Raw genomic sequence first — 24,626 nt, forward strand, 5'->3', positions numbered from 1 at the left:
GGTGAAGATTCCTGTTCTTCGGCGTCATTCTCAGCCTCGGAATCATCCTGTTGTTCAGGATCGAAATGGATAAACTTTACTCCGGGATCGTCTTTCTCTGTTTCGTAGGGCCTGGTGGGCGAGGAAACCTGAGCCCATTCTGACCACCTGACCTTCTTCTCTATCTTCGTCTTTTTCCTGCTGGGGTAGCAGTTGGGGGTTGTCTCCACAGCGTTATCAGCCTCCTCGGGCTCGGGCGAGCGCTTTCGTTTGAGAATGCTGGTTCCCTTCTTCTTCCTCTTGAGAATCTTGCAAGCTCGGTGTCAGTATCCGAATCGTAGAAAATGCCGTATTTGGCGGGTGAGTCCTCCTGAGTTGGCAAGGATTCATACCCCACACGGCCGCTTATCTTCCAGACCTCGATACGAGCCATGGTAATGGCCTGTTGTTGACGACACTTTTTGCGGAATTTCCTCAGTTTGGCGGGGGGATCTCCCGATCCTTGTGACAGTGGTAGTACCTCTTGACGGGGCCTCCAGTTGGTCCTCAAAGAAACCATAGTCGTCAATGAATGGGTTGCTGGAGAGCTTGTGATCCTTGTAGCGGACCCGTGTGATTTTAACAATCCTAGCATCCTCGTCAAAGTCCCCTTCGTCAGAGTCCTTTTGGTCGGAGTCTTCATGGAAGATGAGCTGTCAGGGAGAGTTGGGAAGTCTTCCTCAGATATCTGCCCCTAAAGTCAGGAATGAAGAGGACATGTTAGGAAACATAGCTGAGCCAAGAAAAGAAAATGAGATATAGTTACTGCGGTGGAGTCTTGGTCTCCTAGAGTCTTTACGATCTGGCCTTCAGCTGTGGAATCCATATCTTCAGCGATTGCACAAAGAAGTTTTTGTGTCTATGTTGCGGGTAGAGGCACAAAAGCCAAACATGTGTGATGCTGCGGAAGAAAACCAAGCTCAGACGTGCTGCAACTGCTATAGAATTCGTAGGTGATACGTCGGCAAAGACATGACGGTAAGCAGCTTGGAGTGAGTTCATCGAGAGCAAGATTGGATAAGGGATGGAATTTCCATCACATTTGTTTTAGCATTCTGGAGCACCATTGCTCCTGTGCTGGCCATCCAAACCAATCAACATGTTCTCTGCCGTTTTGTCAGAGAAAATAGGTAAGAAAAAATCTCTAAATACCATACTGAGAGTGAAGTGAATGAGTTCTCTGATGGATGAATTTCTTTGAAAATGGCACTGTGGTATTGTGAAGCATTCTTCTTCAGAGTGCTGTCAATAACATGAAGCAGACAGTAACTCGCAGTGAGTGGTGCATGTAAAATGAAAGGAAAGAGGCACAGCACATGCCAAACAAATCCTTATACCATAAAACCTGATCCCAGGACCGTGAGTGGCTGATCATGTAGGGCCTCTTCAATGCTATTGTTTAGATACCTTGTAATAGGATTCATGCAAAGCCTTTGGTACCAACACGGGAAATATGCGACAAGTGTTCTTTGTCGTCGATCGAGCCCAGCGGCGATGCCAGGTCCAAGTCCGGGTGCCTTGGGCTGCCGGTTTCTTTGTCTGCATCATAGGTAGTCAATACCCACAGATTCCTAATCAACTTCAGCAGGTACAGCGTGCTTCTTGAAACTTTTGATTGAAAAATCTTCAGCTAGCCATTGCACACTGTCTTTACGATGCCGATCACTTTGCCAAGAAGCCGCAGGGAGGAGGTGACTGTTCCGGCGATGGAAAAGCTGGCTCCTGTTCACCGTCCACTCCGTAAGGAGACTGACACCCCCGATATTCATGGGAATCGACGGCTCGCTCGGCATGGCCTTGGGGCGGCGAATAGATGGGGTATAACCCCCGACCAGCTAGTCAAAGCCGACTGGGGATGGACGCGATGGCGATGGCTTCCTCATCCTGCCCCCGTGGCACCCTATTCCGTTAGTCACCAGCTCCGGATCCTGAAGCCGCCCAAGGCAGGGATCAGCTCAAGTTTCCGCACCTGGGGGAGATCTACCAACTCTTTTATGGATGTACTATCAAAATCTAGAAAGGGGGATGCAAATGTGACCCAGACGAAGAACTCAAGATATTTAAGCCATTACGACACGTCCTTTGTGCCAGGTTGGGCAAGGGATTTGGAAAGCGACGTTCAAATAACGAGAGATAGATTCAATGAGGTGATCACCAGGCTGCATGAAGAGAAAGAAGTTGGAAAAGACGGGAGGCCAACATCATCAAGAGTCCTCAACAACTGGTTAAACACGGCGCGCAGGGTACAGGCACCTGGGACTGGAAACACAGTGGTCTCAGGGACAACGTCATCAACATCACCTGGAATGAGAACGACACCGGTACCAGGGAGGCAACATCACGAACCTAGGACCCCCTTGGATCAAACAGACCCAGACCCATCGAACCCTGAGCAATATGAGTCGAGTACAACACTTGTTGAATCGCCTAATGTGGAGCTGCCGTTGCAACTGGTGCTTCGAGCTATAAGAAATGAGCTTGTACTCATCAAGGATGCCTATCAGAATTTGAATGACAAATTCACAAAGTACCACAGATTGGCAACTCAGGGTGGACATCAACGAGGCCAGGAATCCGAGAGTGAGGGATCTACCGAGGAACCTCAGGCTCCTAAACCGCCTGGTCAGGCATTGGGGCCAACAACACCAACAGTAACAAGCCAAACAGACCAAATCCTACCACCATTGGCGCAGTCGATGACGTGGAGGAACAAACACCTAGAACTACAGAAGGCTAAGTGTGAACAACAAGCAAAGCGACAACAACGAGTAATTGACTACCTACTTGACCGAGTAAAAGCACTAAGTAGAGAAAAGAGTCCCAATGAAATCAGCAGCATACTACCCAACAACTCGGCCGACACCAGCATGACCACGGCTGCGTCTCCGCTTCAGACAGCCAGTCAAGCCAACACAGGTGCTCCTGGCACACAACCTTTGACTGGTCAACCAGGAGGAAGTGCTGCAATTGGTAAAATGGTGGAGGAAAAGATGCGGCAGTTTCTCGGCATAGCTGCCACCACAGCTCAAGCTCAGGATGCAAACATTGCCTCAACGGGTCAGGTCCAAGCTTCACATACTGCCCCGACAAGTGTGCATGTAGAGACTGCTGCCGGGAGCACCGCCACTAGCACCAATACGCCTCCCCAAGGAACTGCAGCCCAAGATCCAGACATTACACAAGCACTCGCCATCCTTGCACAGGCCCTCTCCACCACTGCTATCCAGGTACCTGTCACTGGAACCGCTCCTAATGACACAGCCTCCGCCGGAACCATCGCCGCTGCCCAAGATCCAAACAGAACCCGGGCTCTTGCTATCATCAGAAATGCCCTTGCTGCCACTGGTACTGGCGCACCTCCCACAGCAACAGCAACCACCACGCAGACCGTGTCCACCGGCGCCGACGCACCTACCCACGCAGTAGTAAACGCAGCAACCAACACTGAAGATCCAAAGACACCGCCTCCTACCACCGAAAGGGTCATCGTCAGGGGTCAAGAGCAAATCCACGCCCTCTTCCGCTCTCTGAGGCTTCAAACCAGGCAGTTCAGCTACAGCGCCGCCTTCCAGCTCGACAGCCCCATGTTGTTCGAGACAGACGTCCAAAAGAAGAACAGGGAGAAGCCGTTTTGTCCACCTGAGCTTTGGGAAAGGCTGAACCGCGATCAGAGAGCCAATCAGATATGCCAGTTGATTTTCATGTGGCTGTGGCGCCAGATACTCCGACCGGGTGTGGAGAGTTTTGGTGTGAAGCCTATGACTGCTGAGCTAGAGAGTTCAGAGAGGGGGTCACAGGAGGAAATAGCGACCCCTTTTCAGAGGTTGAGTCGAGCCATCGCCCCGCTTGGGGATAAGATCTTTCGGACGCTGAGTCCGGTGATTCAGTTCGAGTTTGCTCGAAACGAACACCTTGTTCGGAGGCGGATTTGGAAGTTGTGCCATGATGCTGCGCTGTTGAAGATGATGTTCCGGGAGGGGCCTGGGAAGCAGATGAGGGTTGAGGTACCGGGGGCCCATGGGGACCAGACGGCTGAAAACAAATGGATGGAGCGGGGATTTGACGACTTGACCCATGCTCTTCCCTTCCAGCACTGGGTTCGTGTTATAGACCTGGAGAAGTCCACGGGGAAGAGGGCAATCTCGTGTGTTCCGTTTGGAGCGCTGACGATGGTGGAAGATGGGAAGAAGGTAGTTTTGGAAAGGGCTTGGATAGTTGGAAATGCTAATGAAGGTTCTGGCCTGTTCGTGCTGCAACGGAAGAGTCCTGAAGAAGTAGAAAGAACAGGTCCAGGAACCGAGCACGAAGAGCCAAACGAATCAGATAGCGGCGAGACAGAAGACCGTGATGTGACAGAAGACGCTTGCAAGACAGAACACACTGGCGATAAGGAGATGACTGGCGAAACAGCAAAACTTGTCGAAACAGAAACAATTAGTGAAGGTCCGAAGCCTGATGAGCGGCAGAAGCCCACCAACATCACCCAACAGTCCGAGGTCATTGTTATTTCAAGCGAGGACACCGATGGTGATGAGTCCGAGTCGGAGTCAGAACACGATGACCTCATAAGGGACCCGACGTGGCGACCAACTGGCTCAACTGGCCAAAGCCAGTCGGGAGAACATTACAAGCGACCCGTTATACAGCTCATCCCACAAGACACCATCCTGGACGCTCTTCGTAGGCTGCCACCCTCAACTTTGACTGCAACTGATGTGCCACCACAGCCAACTTCAACAACGTCAACAGATCCTGTACCGACAACGTCATCAGCAGCGATACCCTGGACAAGCTCAACAGCCCCTGGTCGAGACGCAGACGTAGATGGCCAGAACAAGAAAAAAAGAAAAAGGCCGAGGATGGAAAGCGACCCGGATTGGATCCCCGGTCAAGCCGATGGGGAGACCGAGCCAAGTACTCGGAGAAGATGAATCGGAAGTTCAGAGGCCATCAAAGAAGCCGCGAGAAACACAAGAGGACGATGAGCTGTGATGATGATGTAGGGTGGTTTAGAAAGGGTTCCCTGCACAGGGCCACGGCTGGAAACACTAAGGAATTCACACCTCTGATTCAAGGAATTTTGTTGCTGTTTACTGAAGTTGTCATATACAAAGCAAAGAGAAAAGATGGTGCGGAAAGAGTGGGTTAATTCTTAAACAGGTTAATCTGATTTCGATCAGGTTGATTTGACTTCGAGCAGGTCGATTTTTGCGCTGCTTGATTTGATTTCGAACAGGTCGATTTTCAAGCTGCTTGGTTCGATTTCAAGACGCTTGATGTGATCTCGACCTGCTTGATTTGATCTCGACCTGCTTGATTTGATCTCGACCCGCCTGATTTGATCTTGACCAGCTTGATTTGATCTTGAGCTGATTTGTTCGCAGGTAGCTGGTGATTTGATCAAGCTCTGACCCACAGACCCCCTCCATCTGATCTGCCCACAAGTATTTAATTCAGTCCTTGCTCTCTCTCTTCCTCTCTTCCGGAGCTTTTGCTTCTCCCCCCCACCGCACTCACCAAAATTCGCTCTTTTCAAGCGACTTTTCCTCCTTGACTCCCTTTCAAGACTTCTGTTTCATCCCCCACGAGCATCAGCAAGCTTGTTTGCTGCCTATGATCTACTCTACGATGGCCGAGATCCATGGCGATGGCATGCCGTTCTCCTGCGCGATCACCACAGTTGTGTATACCAAGGCAAGCGTCTTTGCTCTTCCCAACGCTCTTTATGCGGGTGAGTAGGTGAGCTCCGGCTCACTGTCCTCCCCAAGCATATCGTAGCCTCTCAGCTTGTCCTGTGGGCAGGCTCAGGGGTTGTGGGATAAAACGCCCCTCCTATGGAGAGGGCAGAAACACAGGCAAACATTCTTGGTGATTCGAGACAGCGCCGGTGGTTGCAAAGGTTTTCTCTCTGGCCGATAGGTCTTCGCGCTGCCCCTGCCTGCCTTCCGTCATCTGCTCGAAAAGGCGGTTGATGTGAGATTGTTTAGTTCATTGCTTAATGGGCACAGGCGCTTGGGACTCCGGTCCGACGAACGCGTAAAGGATCCTCGTGATACTGAAAGAACGCCCCCTCCTATGTTTACTGTTGCCGTCTTGCCAGCATGTTTTTTGCTGACTGGGATCTAGCTCATCACAATGCCAGCCCCAACCCATCTACCCCAGATTGCGTAATATATGCCGACCGCTGTCCTGCTCGATCGCCAAAAGCAACGCGATCATGAGAAAGAGAGCAAGCCGCACTGGGACCGCCAGTTCCGAGGGCGCCAGATGGCACGCGAAATGAAGCTCGCCGAAGTCAAAACCAAGGAGAAGGCCGCTGAAACCGAGAGACACACCGAGAAACACCGTGTCATGTCAGAAATCGACACCAAGACTCACGACCATGCTTCGGTCGTTCGATGTGTAGCTTTCGGGGCACTCGGTCCGTTTTGTTTGTTTCTTCTGTGGCTGGTGAAATTGGCGATGATCTGGTGATTGATGGAAATGGTATTGAAGGGATTGTTTGGTGCACCAAGAATGACAAGAACAGGAAATGATGACTGTTGATTTGCTGGGCCACAATTATGTTGTGACGGGTTTTCGATGAATGCATGTCTGTCAGATATCACGGGGTGGCATGAGAGTGGTTCGAGTGACATGATTGCCTTTTGTTAAGAGGGGCAGTCGAGAGGGCAGTTTTTGCACACAAAAAATAGGCTCGACTAACAGCAGCAGATGGCACCTTCTGGGCAGCCCGTGCCTGTTGCCGGCAGTGCCTGTTACCAGTGACAGCAAAGTTGCCGAGTGGAAGAGGGGAAAGTGCGTGACAGCAATTGAACTTGACAGCAATCGGCTGATGCCTGACAGGAGTTGAGGGAAGGCAGTTGCACTCGAGGCAGGAGCAGGCAACCGAGTCGGTGGCGGGACGATACGCGAGGCTTGGAGGGATGGTAGTGAGGGAGGAGCAGTGCAGTCGGTTGTTGTCAGCTGGAGACCTGTCCCTGAGGTGGCTCGGGTCAGCAGTGACAAAGCAGGCAGGCATTCCTGGAGCTGTCGAGTGGGGCAGTGGCTGCTTGAAACATCACGACAATTCGTGTCCACGGTTCCTGCCGATCACCTCCGTCCAACTTGTCAAAACCCCTCCATGCCGCAGTGGGCTCCAGATTCAAACCCAGTCTCCGGACGCCAAGCCCCGCTTGAGTCCGGACATCCCGGCCGGCCCCATTCTGGAAGGTTTCCCTCTGCTCGGCCTTGGAAGTTGTGATTGCGACCCTGACTGCATTGCGCCTCTGCTGCCTGCAGTTGGTTCTTGCTCCCACTTTGGCCTCATTTCTTCTCAATTGTCAACTGATAGCGGAAAATAATGAACCTCTCCCAAGACCTATCGCATCAATAACCTCAACTCGGCCCAATAATACCCCATGAACATGCACCGACGACGGAATCCGGATAGACCCCCGCTGCGGGCGGCAGCCCTACCGACCATGCTACCGTTGCCAAGGATCACAAGCGATGCACCGTTGAACCCCATGCCTGTACCTGACGCTATTCCCCGCAGCACATGGTACCGAATGCGTCCGGTTTGTTTCGTTTTCACCTCTGGAGGGAAATGCGACCTTGACATGCGATCTGCTGGGCTCTGGTTCGCCTGCAATCCCAGCCGGTTAATATCAAGCCCGCATTGAATGCCACAACACTTTCGCCCTCTGTATCCATGCACGCTTGGATGCAGATCGGACGAAATCTCTATTTATGCGACCCATGGTTCATCTCAAAAGACTCCCCTGGAACGGGCGACTGACTGGAAAGATGAGACGGTGAATCGCCCCCCCTCGCTTTTACCTTCCCCATTTCTTCTTCTTTTTGTTGATAGCTTCTTCCCCCCCCCCCTACCCCCCCCCTTTTTTTTTTTTTTTTTCTAGGGGACTAACTCTTGTTTTTGTCAACCTCGTGGAACCTGATGGCGGCATATCGGTAGTGGCCGCCTCACAACCACATCGATTCGGCCAAATGTCAAGACGTTTGGCATTCCACACCAACCAAACCGGGACGACCACACCAGACACGGGTATATGAATGGAATCGAGAGGAAGCATGGAACACACGGTCAGGCCGTTCTCGATCACAGATCGCGGGCCTCCGCTGCTTGCCATTGATGCAGCTGCTCTGGGACTCGCCCTGATTGCCACGCTTTTACGATGTTATGTCCGCATACGACTCGTCCGCGCCTTTGGCGTTGACGACTGGCTCATGGCTGCGGCCATGGTCACCTTTTCGGCCTACTGTTCTTTTTCCATCGCCGGCGTCACCTACGGCACCGGGCAGCATATCGAGGATCTCCCTCCAGAAAACAATGCGACCGCCAAGAAGGTCAGTTCGTCCCATCTTTAACTCTCGTCAAGGCGTCCAAAAACTGACAAAACACAGTGGTGGTGGTGTTGCTATCTAGCCTACTCGGCCACCATGATCCTCTCCAAGCTCTCCATCGCCTACTTCCTCTTGCGCGTCACCATCAGCCGAGTCCACCGCTGGATCATTTACTTTTCCGCCATCATTACCGTTGCCAGTTGCGCCACCTTCTTTTTCGTGTCACTCTTTCAGTGCTATCCAGTGTATCATTTCTGGACAAAGCACATGGACCCCGACGGTGGGACTTGCATCGACATGCAGGTTGTGATTGGCCTGGCCTACCTCTTCAGCGCCATGAGCATCATGTCGGACTTTACATTCGCTCTTTTACCAGCATGGATTGTGTCACATTTGAACATGCGGACACGGACAAAGGCTGCCTTGATCACCCTCATGGGATTGGGTTGTTTGTATGTTTGCTGCATTCCGACCTTTCTTCTCGTCTGCTAACTGTTCGACAGAGCCAGCGCCGCCGTTGTTGTTCGCCTCCCCTATATGCACCACATTGCCAGCGAGGACTTTCTCTACGACACCACCGATATTGCCATTTGGTCCACCGTCGAGCAATGCCTGGCCATCACGGCTGGTTGCCTCGCCACACTGCAACCCCTGGCCAAGTCTATTGGCTACAGGCTGGGACTCACTACGCGTCCGAGTCTTCCCCTCAGCAACAGCGCCTACAAAATGACGGGGGGCGAGATCTCAGTGAGGAGGTCATTTACCAGAAGAACAGAGACCTTCTCGTCGTGCGCCGTCAACCTGCGAGGCATCCCACTCGAGGAGGGTGGTCTGAAGTTGCAGCCGGGAATCTCGGGGTATACCGCCATGTGTTATAACACGAGCGGTGCGGGCAGCCAAGAGGAACTGAGACCAAGTCAAGTCGACAGGCCGGAAATAGGGGGTTCGGACCCGAACCTCAAGGAAGAGGAGGTAACTGCTGTCACTGTAACGGTCAGGGCAAAGGAAGGGAGCCCATAGTCTTGCGGTGTTTACTAGGGGCTCTGGATAGAATTTCAACGTCAGCAAATGACTGTACAACAATTGAAAAAAGATATTGCACACTGGATTCTTGCAGCCACTGCAGTCAGACGATGTCGGCTCATGACTTGGTTCGCTTCCACATGGAATAATTGTTCACTTTCGGAATAGGGAACGAGTTTCTTTGTCATCAGGTTGCAGGCGGTGTGGTGTTTGAAGAGAAGAAATATTTCTTACCGTACTAGGCTGGACCTGAGTCTGCTGTCTGGTGGTTTGGTTGCACATGAAGGCTGAGTACGATGGCATCTACAATTCGACAAAACTGCAGCATTTTGTATTCAAAACATTTCTACATGTTAGGTCTTCATGTTTTCATTTGTTACTGCTTACTATGAAGCTCACAATGATTCATAATGGTTTGAATGAACATCATTCACCCCTTGCGTTGGAAAAGGGGGTGAGCCAGAATGAATCATCACAGTTGCACGAGCGACCAACCTGCATTATCGGGGGTATAGATGATCACGGGCTACGATTGTGCAATTCCTTATCGTTTCTATTCCCACACTTTAAAAGTGATCAGAGAAACTTTTACCAGCTTTTGTCTATAGACCAAGCTTGATAGCAGGCAGGTTTTCACCCTGCACTGGGCGAGATTCAAGTCCAAGATTGTGACCATGTCCCCACATCCAGGCACCAAGCCAACAGCCCAGCCGACAAGTAAGTGGCTTCCTCACTTCACCTCGCCCAATCAACACCAACGTACCCGGCAGTAAAACACGTCGCAAATTCGCGACTTTTTCTTCCCAGGAAAGCAGCGTCACTCATCTTACCCTGCAATCCTTCTCAGTTCCAAACACCACCATGACAACACAATCCACCACCACCCCTACCGCCCTCCAAATCCCCGAAATCCTCTCCCAAATATTCCTCCACCTCCCCCCTCTCGACCTCATCACAAGCACCACCCGCGTCTCCCGCCTCTGGCACTCCCTCCTCGAAACTGACCCCCTCCTCCAGCGCCACCTCTTCTTCCTCCCCGACCCCGCCTGGACCACCTACCCGTCCTTCATCCCCTCTCCACGAAAAATCAACCCCTTCTTCAAGACTGTCTTTTCCCTGTTCTTTCACCCCGCCTTTCTGGGTGAGATGGGTGTCTTTTACGCCGCTCGGGCTTCACAGCCTCATTCGAATGGCAACCCACAAGAGGGAAGGCTGGCGCATTGGAGTGACGAAAAGAGAGAGAGGATGCTGAGAAAGGGTGCGAGCTGGAGGAGGATGGGCTGCTGGAGGGGGGTACACACCAGGATGGGGTTTATGGAGAGGGAACCGTCCGGGGGGGTGGTCACTGTGCGGGAACAGGCTTATTGCTTTGTGAAAAGGGACGAGGGGGGCGGGTATGGGCATGTCTTGACGATGGGGGACTTTTACGACTGGATTATCGAGGCGTTGGGCACCGTTTCAAAAACGTTGAAGACGAGTGGGCATAATGAGGATCTCAACATGATGGTGTGGGTTATGATCTGGGGGCAGAAGCTGGGCGGTGGAAGTTACGAGAAGGGTGTGGAGGCGTTTTCTCACTGCCGAAGGGTTATCTTGAGAAATGGTGACAAGATCTTGGAGGATGGGCAGGATAACATGACAAAAGATGATGCCGCAAACCGAGCAGAGAGGGAGAGACGTGATGCGGAGCATCTACATCAAGAGCGCCAAGGTTTAACTACGATGATGGACTGTTATGTTGGGCTGGAATGGCGATTCCGGATGCTTTACATGCCACGACCAGACGCAGTGGAAAGCAGAGACAGTCGGGTGGATATCCGAAAGTTTATGAGCGCTGATGGACGTGATGGCTTCCGGACGGTGAACGCACTCGTTCCAGGCCTGGGTCGTTATCACTCCGCATGGGTTGGAGAACCCTCGATTGGCCATCTATTGGTGGGCTAACCGTTCAGATACTGGGGGAAAATAGCATACAAGTCCAGAGAGGTGGGGACATGGATGGGATGAATGATATTGGATGATAACTATATTTGAAGGTTTTTCGAATGGCTAGTAGACGCAGTCGACAAATGTGTGGATGGTGGGCTAGATTCCAGCCATACGTCCATCCCTTTCACCAGCCCGCACTCACCAGTTGTGCCAAATAGCATAATCAGTGCCGAAAGCAAACGCATCAACGCGATCAGGCCCCCAGGAAGCAACAGCCGGCTTGCTGACTAGAGTCCCACCAAGGCTTCTCCACGGTCTCCAAGCGGTGCCGTCCCAGTATCTATGCCACAATGCGCTGTCAGTCCCATTGACATAGACATCCAGCCTGTTGGCCTGGTCCGAAACCACAACAGGCGTAGACTCCAACACACCACCCAAGCTCTCCCAGCCTGCCCATCTCCGCCCATCCCACCACTTGTGAATCAAGTCCCTCTTCGCACCAACAGCAAAGACATCGATCCTGTTCGGCCCCCAAGACACCGCCACAGGGTCGGAATGCAGAGTCCCGCCGAGATTCTCCCATCCGCTGTCTCATCTGCTCCCATCCCACCACTTATGCTGGAGAGAAGAGTCCTGAGCCGAGACGGCAAACAGGTCAAGACGGTTAGCAGACCAAGCAGTCGTCGAGGTGGAACCCTTCATGCGACCGTCCATCGACTCCCAGCCTCCCCATGCGCGCCCGTTCCACCATCTATGCCAGATGGCCGAATCCTTGCCTTTGGCAAACACATCCAGACGGTTGGGACCCCAGGCCACGACGGCTGGGTCACCCTCGATCTAGCCTCCGAGATCCTCGAAGCCACCCCAGCTGCGGCCATCCCACCACTTGTGGCTTTTATCACAGCGTAAGCATGTGTTCAAAAGGGGGAAAAGTAAAAAGCCCTCACATGAGTGAACTGTTGCCCCCAACAGAGAAGAGATCGAGCCTGTTGGGACCCCACGCAGCGGGGATAGGGGAAGAGGTGAGCTGTCCACCAAGGGACTCCCAGTTATTCCACGAGCGGCCGTCCCACCAACGGTGCCACATGGCGCTGTCGAGCCCGACGCCAAAGAGGTCGAGACGGTTGGGTCCCCAGGCGACGACAGAGTGAGCATAGGGGGTAAAAGTTCCACCAAGGGACTGGCAACGGCCAGGGACCGTGAGACGGGGAGAGAGATTGCCGGGGTGGGCAGAAACGAAGAAGAGGCTTGCGCCCAGGAGGAGAGCGGTGGCGGAGACCATCTTCGGGAAGCTTGAGGCTGGAACTATGGCTTACTCGAGCCGGTGTGGATGGAAGGAGAGCCCCTTGGATGAGCTGTCGGAGGGGATTTTATAAAAGGCAAAACATCGCGAGACTCGCTATGACGGTGGTTTTGGTGAATGTTGTCGTCTCAATGCGGACGCAATGTTCAAGACCCTGCAGCAAGGTGCAAGCTGAAGTGAGTCTTTGAGGAACGTGGACTAGTCCTACATGGCGGTGAAATCCCCGAATTCTTAAAGTTGGGGTCTTTCATGACGAAGTTGTGCTGGCATGCTGACCCTATATTGTCTTTGTCGGACAAATTGGTCTTGGGGGAAATTCACTCATAGAGCAGCGGTCGAATACAATCAGTCACACAAGCCTTGGGAAAGCGAGACAGAGCTTTGTCAGCCACACATACCTTACCCATTCATATATTGGAAGCACAATCTTGAGTCACCTGCCTATGATTATGAGGCTGCTACTTGCCATACTCATGACTCGTGTCGACACCATGATGCGGTGATTCATCGGGTGCTACAATAGCACGAGTATTCCAGCAGGATGATCAGTATAACAAGATGGAGTCGTGATCATTCAATCATCTAAAGGTTGGTGGAGCTGGGCGGAGTTGACAATGGCTGCAGACAGAGAGGAGAAAAAGACTGCAGCGTGACATTCAGGCGTGATCCTGGCATCCCCAGGTCACACACACCTTTGGCCTTTGGCTGTTTCTAGCACCATCACCGACCGAGGCAGCATTGGATCGCTGATCAAGCCACTAAACCGTTGCAATCTCACAACCCCGCAGATCTTGTCTCAGAGCAGGAAGACGCGCCAAGTGTCGCCAAGAAACCTTTTCCAGTTGAAGATGGCCCAACAAACCTCGTCTTGTTATGAGCGTCATCATCCAGCCAAACCGAACACGACATGCGAGTTCATCAGGGACAATGCAACTTGCTAAAACTTTGGGTGAGGGAAGCCATTGGACAAGGCGAGAAAACGGATCCCATTTACCCCAGAAAGCTTGGATTAATGCTACGAGATTGGCAAAACGCCGCTGATCACCCCCCTGTTCAGGCATAACTTCGCAGCATCTCAATGAGGAGAGCATCACCGACCAGGGCAGTACCAAGCCCCTGGGAAGCGCACATGTCACGATGTTGCATGTGCTTTCTTGCGGACACAAAATCCTCGGCAACCCCCCAGACGGGAGACTGCAGACAGCAGCATCCTCTCCTCGGCTGCCCCCTCTCACCACCCTCCCCGCTCTGACATGTTTCTCCAACGTGTCCTGGCCCTCGGGGCTGCATGTGCAAGTCTCAGCCTCGTTCACGCCGTTGACCTCACGGGCTACGAGTACGTAGTAGTTGGTTCCGGCGCAGGAGGTGGCCCTCTGGCTGCGCGTCTTGCCCTTGCCGGTCACAAAACACTCTTGATCGAGGCCGGCGACGATCAGGGACAGAGCATCAACTACACCGTACCAGCATACCATGCCCGAGTATCCGAAGATCCCAAGCTTGCTTGGAACTTCTTCGTCCGTCACTATGCCGACGACGAACGCCAGGCAAGAGACTGGAAGACCAGCTACGACACACCAGAGGGCACCATCTACTCTGGCCTCAACCCTCCTAAAGGATCCAAGATGAAGGGTGTTCTCTACCCCAGGACCGGATCACTTGGCGGGTGCACTTCGCACAATGCCATGGTGGCCGTGTATCCTCACGAGTCTGATTTCAACTACATCAGCACCCTTACGGGGGATAGCTCATGGCGGCCCGACAACATGCGCAAGTACTTTGCCCGGATGGAGAGGAAGCAGTATATCAACGGTCTTTACAAGGGACATGGAAGAGATGGTTGGTTCACCACTGAGGTTGCCCCCCTGACCATTCCCCTCAAAGATCCTCAACTACTGGCCACCCTGACCGGCGGTGCTTCTGCCCTCGGAAGCCTCAGCAACCAGATCTTGAACGTCGGCACTCTTCTCGCAGGCGACCTCAATGCGGACAGCAGTCTCCGTGATAGACAGCCTGCCTACTACCAGATTCCCATCAGCACCGACAAGGGAACCCGTCTCGGAACCCGCGAGTTTGTGGTCTCCGTCCGGGACGCCAAGAACCCTGACGGCAGCAAAAAGTACCCTCTCGATGTTCGCCTCAACTGCCATGTCACCAAGGTCATCTTTGACAAGAAGTCTTCCCCTCCCAGGGCCATTGGTGTGGAGTTCCTCGACGGCGCCTACCTCTACCGCGCCAGCCCTCTGTCCACTGGAGCCAAGGGAACCCCCGGGTCCGCCCGCGCCTCGAGAGAGGTCATTCTCGCTGGCGGCACCTACAACTCGCCCCAGCTTCTCAAGCTCTCTGGCATTGGCCCCAAGGACGAGCTCAAATCTTTCAACATCCCCGTCCTCGTCGATCTTCCTGGTGTCGGCGCCAACCTCCAGGACCACTACGAGACGGCGGTGACAGCCCGCGCTCCCCGTTCCTATAACGCCCTCAAGGACTGCACGTTCCTCTTCAACACCACCGACGACCCCTGCCTCGACAAATGGCAGCGTCCCATCCTCGGTGACCGCGGCACCTACGCCTCCAACGGCTTCGCGGCCGCCATGCTCTCCAAGTCCACCACCACCCCGGACGGCTCCTTCGACACGTTTGTCTTTGGCGGCCCAGTCAACTTCCACGGGTACTATCCGGGCTACAGCTACGCCGCCGTTGCCGAGTCCGACCTCTGGACCTGGGCCGTCCTCAAGGCTCACCCCCGCAACACGGCCGGTTTTGTGCGCCTTCGGTCCGCCGACCCGTTGGACGTGCCCGAGATCAACTACAACTACTTCGACACCGGCAGTGGAGACTGGAGGGCGGATATCCAGACTATTGTTGAGGGTATTGAGCTCGCGCGGGAGGCGCTGCGCAAGCAGCCTGTCCGGACGAACGAGATTCTCCCTGGTGCAGGGACGAATACGAGAGAGGAGCTGGAAGCTTACATCAAGGATACTAGCTGGGGTCATCACGCCAGCTCGACCTGCCCTATTGGTCCTGACGGTGACCCGATGGCCGTGCTGGACAGCAAGTTCCGGGTCAGAGGCGTGAAGGGGTTGAGGGTGGTCGATGCTAGTGTGTATCCCAGGATTCCGGGCACATTCACTGCTGTGTCGACCATGATGGTGGCCGAAAAGGCTGCGGATGACATTCTGGCCGAGGCCAACTGAGTAGGTGGTTTTGAAGTTGGGCGGTTCGATGTTAATGTATGTATCGTAATAATGTATTTTAGAGCATGACGTAAATAAACTTGAATAGGGACATTGTTGAGGAGTTACTAAGCTCCCGAAGAGCTGCTCTGGTTGAGAATTGCTCTGGTGAAAGAAGTTGTGTACCTAGTCTCTTGTGTCAGTACAACTTTCAACACGAACTTTTGAGCTCGAGCATGGCAGGGGTGCCCACGAATTCTTGGGAAAGCATATTTATCCACTCTTCCATATCCAGCAAGACTTCCTTTTCGGGACCGGGGAAAAAGATCATTGGCTGACGGTGATATTGGTGCTGACGTAGGTAGACAGATGCGATTACTCACCACCACTTCAAGATTCGCCGCTGAGCCGGAGTTCGAGATATCATCAGCCCACTCAACCTACATGTAAGCACCACTATGCAACCTCGTGTCTTCCAGAATTCTCGTACTGATGCTTAGCGTGCTCTCGTGATGGCCGTTCCTTAGCGGTCCTGCGAAACACCGCCTCGTAGCAACGTTACTACTTCACGAACTTCCGAAATCGATCATCGTAATACTGAGACTATTGAAAATATCAGGAATGTTGAGAAACGTATGAGGATGGTGGCGGACCGCTATAAGAAGTTGAAGGCATAGCGTGAAGGCATCGCCAGGTATAAAAAGGATGCTTCCAGCTGTGTCAAGAGTTCCCTTCTCTCTATCAGCACGCAACAAGTCAACATTGGATTCAATACCTACTCAACTGACATTCAATATCCCCAAGCTTCATAGCTGAACATTAAAACATCCAAGATGAAGTCCTTCGCCGCCATCATTCTCACCGCCCTGCTCGGCTCTGCCGCCGCTGCTCCCCTTGAGCCCCGTGTCGATGCTCAGGAGTTTGACGTCTCCGAGTTTACCGCCGGCTGCATCCCCCACGGAACTCTCTGCACGTATGCTTTCCCCTCCCACATCCTTCACGATCTCTTCTAACCTCTCTCCACAGCATTCGCTTCAAGGTAGCCACCAACCAGATGCCCTACGCCACCGAGTGCGGCTTCTCTGGCACGCCGCTCGGCTCCAGCTCTCTTCCCGACACCGGCTTCGCCACATGTACCGACCCGAGCATCATCTGGTCGTTCCGTCGCGTCCAGACTGCTGATGCAACCGGGCCTGCTCCCTTTTACGAGCTTGCTCTGTCCAACGCGGGTCAGAACATTGCTGCGGCCAAGTTCTGGCCTGCGTCGGCTTTTCCCATCTTGCAGTCGGGCGCATCGTTTTATCAGCAGTATAATGGCGAGCAGAGGTTTGTCATTCATCAATGAGGGATTGCTGTTGGGGGTCATGGTAACCCGCTGGTATAGATGATCGTGTGGCTAGGAGGAAGATGATGGAAGCACGTTACCGCACAGACAGGTGGGGGAAGCAAGGCAGGGGATGGAGGCGAATAAAGTGACGGGATCTCATCTTGTTTGTCTGTGATAGTTCCAGCCTAAGCGCATAAATGCCGCCCATTGAAAGTCCTATTCTGAAAAACATGAACACGGGAAAGGGCACCTTACCGACTTTATGTATGCATGGTCCTCTGCCCAGCAGCCTAAGAGTCCACTTCTTGATTCACACTGTGAAGGATGCATTGCATCGCCTCACTTTTTCTTTGGTGAGCCTCATTGACAAGGTAGGTAGATTTCTCAGTCATCGATCATTGCATCTGCAATCTCTTGAACACTAATAGTTCACTTAATTGCATGTAATTTTTGTTGGAAACCAGATAGATAGTAGGAGGGGCCTAGAGGTACCTACCTCCTAGATACCTATCTGCACACCGGAACAAGGGGAAGCCCATTCCCAGTCTCAATCCATCATCGTGGCTCATCGCGGCTGCAAAAACAGCCCGAAAATGTGGCCCAACACAGGAAGGCCAACTGCAGTCGGGCAGGATGTGAACGAACCAATCACCTACGACAATCACATGAAGTGTTTGTCCAATATGTTCCGCTGTCTTTCCGGGTCGGCTGGGCACCTTGCTGGTACGGTCTCTATATGGCCGAAAAAAAACCTCTTGGTATGCATCGAGGCCTGCAATTGCGCACTATGCAACTCATAGCAGATTGCTGATCCAGCACCTTCAGTCTTACAAATACCCATTTTCATCTCTCTCTCTCTCTCTCTCTCTTTCTCCTCTTCTCTCCTCTTCTATCTTTTCCCTCTCCAACACTCGTTGCCAACCTACCGAAGGTAGTCAGCTTTTCTTTTCCAGTGTCATCTTTCTCGGCCTATTTGCCTGGCCTGCCTCTGTCTCTTGGGCTTTACAGGCCTCTCTCATCGTTACACAATGGTGGCTTTTGAGAGTGAGGTCCTGAGCAAGCTATGCTCCCAGGATCAGCTCGAACTCCTTGACGCCATCGATCAGCTTCGCTTACAGGGGATCAACAACTATGTTTCCCTTCCTCAAATCATCGTGTGTGGAGATCAATCTTCAGGCAAAAGCTCCGTGCTACAGGCCATCTCGGGGGTGTCGTTCCCAGTCAATGGAAACCTCTGCACTCGCTTTCCTACCGAGTTAGTTTTGCGCCGGACACCCCACGTAAGCGCCAAAGTATCTATCGTCCCAAGCGACTCTCGGACCGAATCTGAACAGGCTTCGCTGCGTGAATTCCAGGAACACCTAGACGACTTTGCGGGTCTCCCCAAGCTGATCGACGAGGCTAAGCTTGCGATGGGCATTTCAACACATGGTAAAGCCTTCGCCAAAGACATCCTCAGGGTTGAAATCACAGGTCCTGACCGTCCGCACCTCACCATCGTTGATCTGCCTGGTCTCATTCACTCTCCGACAAGGCAGCAGTCGGCCTCCGATGTTGAGCTTATCCAAGAAGTTGTGCAGGGCTATATGAACGAGCCCAGGTTTCATCATCTTGGCTGTCGTCTCTGCCAAGAATGACTTTGCCAACCAGGTGGTCCTCAAGCTGGCGCGTGCCGTGGACAGCATTGGTAGTCGGACATTGGGGGTCATCACAAAGCCCGATGACTTGACCCCAGGATCTGACCGTGAAGCTCTTTATCTATCTCTCGCAAGAAACCAGCAATTCGAGTTTCGCCTTGGTTGGCACGTACTGAGGAATATGGATTCTGAGAAAGGCACTTCAACTCTGGGTGAGCGTGATGCCAACGAAGCAGAGTTCTTCCGCAAAGGTTCCTGGACCGGGTTGCTTTTTTCTCATCTCGGCATTTCCAACTTGAGGACTCGTCTCAGCAAGGTTCTTCTGGGACAGATTGCAGCTGAACTCCCGAGCTTGCTGAGCGAGATTGACGAAAAGTTCAAAGCCTGTCAACTTCAGCTCGAAACGCTCGGCCAACCCAGAGATTCGCCTGACGAACAAAGACGGTACCTCCTTCACCTAAGCCAGGCGTTCCAGGCTTTAGTTACGGCTTCAACGAGCGGCAGTTACAACGGCGAGTTCTTCGAGGACGCAATGACAGCGGTTGGATATAAACAGCGCATCCGAGCTGTCATCCAAAACCTCAATGAAGTGTTCGCCGAGGAGTTGGCAAAGGCGGGGCATTTTCGGGCCATTGGGGATTTTGAGTCAACATCAAACCTCGGGGCTTCGCTCAAACCACAGCAGGTGACGAGGGATGAATTTTTGAACCACATTGAGAAGGTGATTCGGAGAACCCGTGGACGGGAGCTGCCGGGCACGTTCAACCCACTGGTTGTTGTGACGCTTTTTCATGAGCAATCTCAGCACTGGGGACAGGTTGCTCGCCAGCATGTCGAGAAGATGTGGCGAGCTGCTGGTCGCTTTCTAGAGTTGGTCATCGATCACATTGCAGACCGCTCAACCTCTCGTGGGCTGAAGAACGAGATCTCCGGGCCTGCCATGCAAAGAATCAGGAAGGAAGTAGCCGACAAGACCGCCGAGCTGGTTGCCCCGCATCAAAAGGGTCATCCCATCACATACAACCATTATTTCACCGAAACGCTCCAGAAGGTCCGGCGCGAGAGGGACTCCAAGAGGACAGCGAGAATTCTTCGTAACTTCTTCCAGATTTCTGACACAAATGATTTGACCAGCGTGCCGATTGCGCATCCTGACTCGGGCGATGTTGCTACGTGGGATATCCAGAGCTTGGTTACGTCCCTTGCCGACACCAACGAGCCAGATATGTGCCGCTTTGCAGCCAAGGAAGCTTTGGATTGCCTGAACGCCTACTATAAGGTGAGAGCTTGCACTCTCCCTCTCTCCCCTATATTCACCTCAAGTAAAATTTTTAACGGTCGACGTCATCACTTTTTTAGGTTGCCTTGAAACGTTTCGTTGATGATGTTGCTGTTGAGGTCATTGAGACAAAGCTCATCTCTGTTTTGCACGACATTCTTTCCCCACTCGGCGTGTATGAGATGTCAGCCACGCTGATTTCTCGCATCGCGGGAGAGTCCGAAGAGAATCGCGCCGAACGTGAACAGCTTACCAAACAGCTTGATATCTTGCGAAACGGTCTTGAGACTTGTAAGAGGTTCGCGGGGTTTCGGGCCAGTGATGGTAAGCTTGATGTCTCATGTTTGTATTCGAGTCCACCGTGTGCTTTGTTTCTGACTCGCTTCTCAGACTCAGTATTTGTGTCTATCAAGGCAGCTGGCAATTCCCCTATGACTGGTGACTACGATAGCGACATGGAATCTCTGGTGAAGATAGAAGAAACCGATGCACAGCGAGAACGGGAAACATGTTCTGTGAGGTCACCACCCATCTTGCTAGAAGAGCCAGAACCGGGACCGGAAGTAGAGCTTGAGCCGGAGCCGGAGCCGGAGCCAGAAGAGTACAACTCGTCTCCGCGAGTTCAGAACAAGAAAAGGGTTAGGAGGGCAGGGAAGATATATTATTAGAGTCACAGTGCTGGGCGTCGAATATCACGCAGGTGGAGGACAAACTGGAGCTACTAGTGATGCGGAATGGTGACTCGGGAAGTGATTTCAAAACAATGGGAGTTTTAGCAGTTCTTCTAATGGGATCCTATGCATTTGCCATGGCTCATCCAATCCAAGCCGATAGAGTGTCTAGGTTGAGACATATAATCCGCGCTGCTCAATGTTAAAGAGTTTACTCGTGGCGAAAACTCCCTACCCACACTCTTCAAGGCTGTTCTGAAAAGCCATGTTACCCAGGGTAAATGAAAGCCGTTTTACAGTCCCAGAGGTAAATGATGCTGCTCATACGTAGGAACCGTGGACCTGTTTACTCCATACATATCATCAATGATGCTTCAAACCCCGGTGAATCCTGCCCTGAAACGCCGGGCACGATTGGCTGGATCATGTATGCTCTCTTGGCCTGGATACCTTCCTCTTCAAGACTTGGTTTCGACTGATTCTGTCACATGTACCGGGTACCAGGTCGTTTTCTTGATATGACACTCTCACGATTTTCATGTTGACTTTCCAGAAGCAACGCGTATCAAACCGAGAAATGCGCGCTAACAGAGTTGGCCAGCTAGGCAGCAAGCAGCCCCACCCCACACAACCAACCATTGCTAACCATGATCTGTCAAGCCTCACAAAACAACACTTCACTTGCCCGAACAAGGCTCTTCCAGCTTGTCGAGTAGCTCATCATGAGTCTCATTGCTGCCCGCACTCGGGCTCAAAGAAAGCAGCTCGCCGGCAGCGCAAGCGGCACAGAAATCCATCTCGCTGGTGAGACAGAAACACCAGCCCCACCACTGCCATCCCAACCCGCAGCAAAGCCCAACATCACAGCCCTCCCCACCAAACCACCAATCAGCCTGACGCGTCTACCACGCGACGACCACAACCTCCTCCTCAAAAAGCAACACTTTCTCCAAAAATACGCGATCACCGTCCCCAGAACCCTCAAGCGGAATGCGCCCCACGCCGTCTCAGCAACACTCGTCTTTGCCCAGCAAGAGGCCGGCACAGCCGTGTGTATTCACCCCTCGGGCCTCCTACTAACATGTGCACACTGCGTAGCGGGGGACGAGACTGAGTTGGATCTGGAAAAGGTCCACTGGCTTCTCTTCGCGTCTGGCAGGGCTGTGTCTGCCAAGTGTCTGGCGTGGGATTCGCAGAGGGACCTTGCGCTGTTGCAGGTCACCGCGGCTTCAGCAATAGTGCCTGGGGATCTCCCAGAAGGCGTTTCTTTCCCATCAGTGACACTAGCAGATGGGGCACCCCAGCTCGGGGCAGGCTTGGTCTGTATTGGCCACCCTGGCAGTGAAGACCTCGAAGCCAGTGAGGCGGGAGTATCGACGGGGTATGATGTGCTGCATCTTAGCAGCGGGTCATTCTGCGGGTATGCCGAGGGACAGGATGTGCAGGACAACTCTGAGATTGGGGCGTTGCAGCATGATTGTTGGACGTATTGGGGCCACAGCGGCGCTCCGTTGTTGGACGCCAGGACGGGGAAGCTTGTTGGGATGCACTCTTCTTGGGATGATGAGACTGGTATGAGGAGGGGGGTTGCGCTGGAGGCGATCAAGATGTTTTTGAAGGCACGTGTTTGAAGACGGTTTGTCCGTGATAGATCATGTCGTTTATATCATCCACAGTTTCTACGAGCTTCCCCCCCCCTCGTCAAGGTTCATGTTGTGTTCCCAAAGAAAGTTGTCCAGGGATGCTGCTTGCAGGAGGTCAAATTCAGTGTTAAGCAAGTCGAGGCTGTCCTCAAATGGCGCTGTCGTTGTTCTTTCATGCCTCGATATCCCTTCCGAGAAACGACTAGTCTGGTCTGCAGTTGAATCGTCGATGCTGAACAGATCACCATCGCGATCGTAGTGAAGAAGAGATGTTGGCTCCTCTATGTAGACAGGTGCGTTGTTGGCCCGAATCAGCGGCGCACTGTCAGATTGGACCATAATGTTGTCTGATGTGTTTGGAACCACGCCCGCATAGTCCGGTACGTTTGACCATAGAACACTTGACTCAATCGTGGCGGTGGTAATAGGATCAAGTGAGTGATAACTCTGAACGGCTTCTATGTGGTTAGAAGTGGTGAAAGAAGCCTCAGGCGCAGTCTGTTGATCCTGCTGCGTGGTTGTGTCGGCCGTCAGGTCCATCAAGGCCGGAGTGCTGTATTCCTGCGTATCCGTACTGCTTAGTGGTGCCCACGCAAGGTCAGGCTCAGAGACAGTTTGAAGAAGCTGTGGGTTCTCCTGTAAGGGCGAAGGCGCAGCGGTGCGCTGAGTGTGTCCTCTTGGAGAAGCCCAACGGTCATAGATTCTGGCGACGAATGTTTGAAGGAGTTGTCTTTCTTGCATCACCCCCAGATGGAATCCGAGACTCTCTCCTGTCTCTCGAATAATGTCTGAACCTCGCTGGTTGAAAAATTCCAGAAACGAGCTGAGGTCCTCTGATATCGTGCTGTCCACGTAGGGCGAACTGGGCTTCGGTGTTTCTGGAAAAACAATGTCCCAGATTGTATACCATTGGCTCTCAAGGGAGAGCTTTGGGTTTGCTCTACTTTCCCTGAGCGCCTTCTGCTGTAGCTCAGATAGCCACTTGGCCTGAAAGACAACCTTGTCGCATGGTTGATCCCGTTTATAGTGTAGGTCCAATTCCCCGGCATTTTCAAACTCCGCGCCACACCGAACACAGTAACTTCTGCAATGGCTTCTCCTCAAATGTTGTTTGACGTCCCGAATTCTCTTTAGCTTGTACCGAAAACATTCTTTCCAATGACTGGAATCCTCTTTCCAGAAAGGACACGCCAGCAAACGGCTCGGCGAATCTGCATCTGATGGTGTCGGTTTGGGGCGAGGACCACATCTACGCCGCTCTTCCGGGTTTTCATCGCCAGAATCATCGTCGAGCTCTGAGTGTAGCCGTTTTCTTGATGACCCTGTTGCGCCACTTCGTTGCTTCTGGCTTTCATCTCGTTTGTCCGGCTCCGCCCCTGCATTAGACCCTGACTCACTTGCAGAGTTTTGGTATTCTCTTTTCCACCCCTCATAACCCCGCTCAAGAGCGGCCAAAAATACACTATTGGTGTTTGTCTCCAACAGCTGAGTCCACATCTGAGAGGGTGGAAGGATATCCCCGGGATCGTAGGTCTCAAGGGGATCTGAATCATCTTCCCACTCCGAGTTTCCTATGTCCTCGTGGTCGGTCAATGGAGTCGTTGTCGAGCTGCCTCTAGATATTGGCGAAGGGAACCCACTCGACGAAGGATAAGATGGAGTGCGTGGGCTAAACGTCTTATATGTGGCTGTTGAAGCTGATGGGGAGACATTTTCAGAAGCCGAGGTTGATTCGGGTGACTCGCTCATATACTGGGCCAAAGCTTGTGTACCGTGTGATTCTGATGGGAGTTGCGAGTTGAATTTCGCGTCATAGGGTTCGGGCTCCCTACAACCTTTTACCCAGCATTTTTCAACTGGACAGTGCACACAGAGCACGTGCTGACACGATACTTCCATGCAAACCAATGCTACAGTCGGTACCATCATACCAAATCCACAGCGGCACTACTGCGTGTCAGCGGTGTTTCTGTTAACCGCAAACAATTGAGACGTCTCGATTGTCACCAAGCCTAGCTCAGATATTGCCAACTACTCACACAAGCCCAAAACTCCTCCATGTCCTCGGTAGGCATCTTGTCGGTGAGGTACCTATGTCGCCTTGCAGCTTTCTCAAGTCAGCATGAGATGTTGTCTAAATCGTTGTTCCCTTGTTTTGGCGGATTATAGATATCGGAAATTCTGATTCCAGATCTCAAGCCTGGTGGTATACCGTATAACCATGAAAGTTGCTGGTGTCGTCACTAACGATTTATAACGACTTATCACAGTTCAGAGTCC

General features: G+C 52.6%; 9 protein-coding genes across 9 annotated transcripts; 7 read left to right on the forward strand and 2 right to left on the reverse strand.

Moving 5' to 3' along the window:
* Positions 1 to 1,673: 1,673 nt before the first annotated feature.
* QC763_301030 (uncharacterized protein) lies at positions 1,674 to 4,949 on the forward strand (the record flags this gene model as incomplete). The annotated part of the gene is made up of 1 exon (XM_062910563.1): positions 1,674 to 4,949. One exon carries the CDS (start codon positions 1,674 to 1,676, stop codon positions 4,947 to 4,949), a length of 3,276 nt encoding a protein of 1,091 aa, XP_062766492.1.
* Positions 4,950 to 6,866: 1,917 nt separating this feature from the next.
* QC763_301040 (uncharacterized protein) lies at positions 6,867 to 9,384 on the forward strand (the record flags this gene model as incomplete). The annotated part of the gene is made up of 3 exons (XM_062910564.1): positions 6,867 to 8,367; positions 8,425 to 8,816; positions 8,868 to 9,384. The coding sequence occupies exons 1-3, from the start codon at positions 8,074 to 8,076 to the stop codon at positions 9,382 to 9,384; spliced, it is 1,203 nt and encodes a 400-aa protein (XP_062766493.1). The 5' UTR covers positions 6,867 to 8,073.
* Positions 9,385 to 10,061: 677 nt separating this feature from the next.
* QC763_301045 (uncharacterized protein) lies at positions 10,062 to 11,509 on the forward strand (the record flags this gene model as incomplete). The annotated part of the gene is made up of 2 exons (XM_062910565.1): positions 10,062 to 10,104; positions 10,235 to 11,509. The coding sequence occupies 2 exons, from the start codon at positions 10,062 to 10,064 to the stop codon at positions 11,329 to 11,331; spliced, it is 1,140 nt and encodes a 379-aa protein (XP_062766494.1). The 3' UTR covers positions 11,332 to 11,509.
* Positions 11,510 to 11,514: 5 nt separating this feature from the next.
* On the reverse strand, positions 11,515 to 13,171 carry QC763_301050 (uncharacterized protein; the record flags this gene model as incomplete). The annotated part of the gene is made up of 4 exons (XM_062910566.1): positions 12,264 to 13,171; positions 12,180 to 12,208; positions 11,930 to 12,153; positions 11,515 to 11,902 (listed from the first exon to the last, which is right to left on the reverse strand). The coding sequence occupies exons 1-4, from the start codon at positions 12,469 to 12,471 to the stop codon at positions 11,515 to 11,517; spliced, it is 849 nt and encodes a 282-aa protein (XP_062766495.1). The 5' UTR covers positions 12,472 to 13,171.
* A 701-nt stretch (positions 13,172 to 13,872) lies between these two features.
* QC763_301060 (uncharacterized protein) lies at positions 13,873 to 15,810 on the forward strand (the record flags this gene model as incomplete). The annotated part of the gene is made up of 1 exon (XM_062910567.1): positions 13,873 to 15,810. The coding sequence occupies one exon, from the start codon at positions 13,873 to 13,875 to the stop codon at positions 15,808 to 15,810; it is 1,938 nt and encodes a 645-aa protein (XP_062766496.1).
* Positions 15,811 to 16,254: 444 nt separating this feature from the next.
* QC763_301070 (uncharacterized protein) lies at positions 16,255 to 17,183 on the forward strand. Its single transcript, XM_062910568.1, has 2 exons — positions 16,255 to 16,762; positions 16,816 to 17,183. The coding sequence occupies exons 1-2, from the start codon at positions 16,623 to 16,625 to the stop codon at positions 17,132 to 17,134; spliced, it is 459 nt and encodes a 152-aa protein (XP_062766497.1). The 5' UTR covers positions 16,255 to 16,622; the 3' UTR covers positions 17,135 to 17,183.
* Positions 17,184 to 18,144: 961 nt separating this feature from the next.
* QC763_301080 (uncharacterized protein) lies at positions 18,145 to 20,952 on the forward strand (the record flags this gene model as incomplete). The annotated part of the gene is made up of 4 exons (XM_062910569.1): positions 18,145 to 18,690; positions 18,749 to 20,032; positions 20,113 to 20,356; positions 20,423 to 20,952. The coding sequence occupies 4 exons, from the start codon at positions 18,145 to 18,147 to the stop codon at positions 20,698 to 20,700; spliced, it is 2,352 nt and encodes a 783-aa protein (XP_062766498.1). The 3' UTR covers positions 20,701 to 20,952.
* A 117-nt stretch (positions 20,953 to 21,069) lies between these two features.
* Positions 21,070 to 24,574, reverse strand: QC763_301100 (uncharacterized protein). Its single transcript, XM_062910571.1, has 2 exons — positions 24,386 to 24,574; positions 21,070 to 24,293 (listed from the first exon to the last, which is right to left on the reverse strand). Exons 1-2 carry the CDS (start codon positions 24,419 to 24,421, stop codon positions 22,383 to 22,385), a joined length of 1,947 nt encoding a protein of 648 aa, XP_062766499.1. The 5' UTR covers positions 24,422 to 24,574; the 3' UTR covers positions 21,070 to 22,382.
* Positions 21,426 to 22,334, forward strand: QC763_301090 (uncharacterized protein; the record flags this gene model as incomplete). Its single annotated transcript, XM_062910570.1, has 1 exon — positions 21,426 to 22,334. The coding sequence occupies one exon, from the start codon at positions 21,426 to 21,428 to the stop codon at positions 22,332 to 22,334; it is 909 nt and encodes a 302-aa protein (XP_062766500.1).
* Positions 24,575 to 24,626: the final 52 nt, after the last annotated feature.

This window comes from Podospora pseudopauciseta, chromosome 3 (genome assembly GCF_035222475.1).
Source record: "Podospora pseudopauciseta strain CBS 411.78 chromosome 3, whole genome shotgun sequence".
Classification (NCBI taxonomy): Eukaryota; Fungi; Ascomycota; class Sordariomycetes; order Sordariales; family Podosporaceae; genus Podospora; species Podospora pseudopauciseta.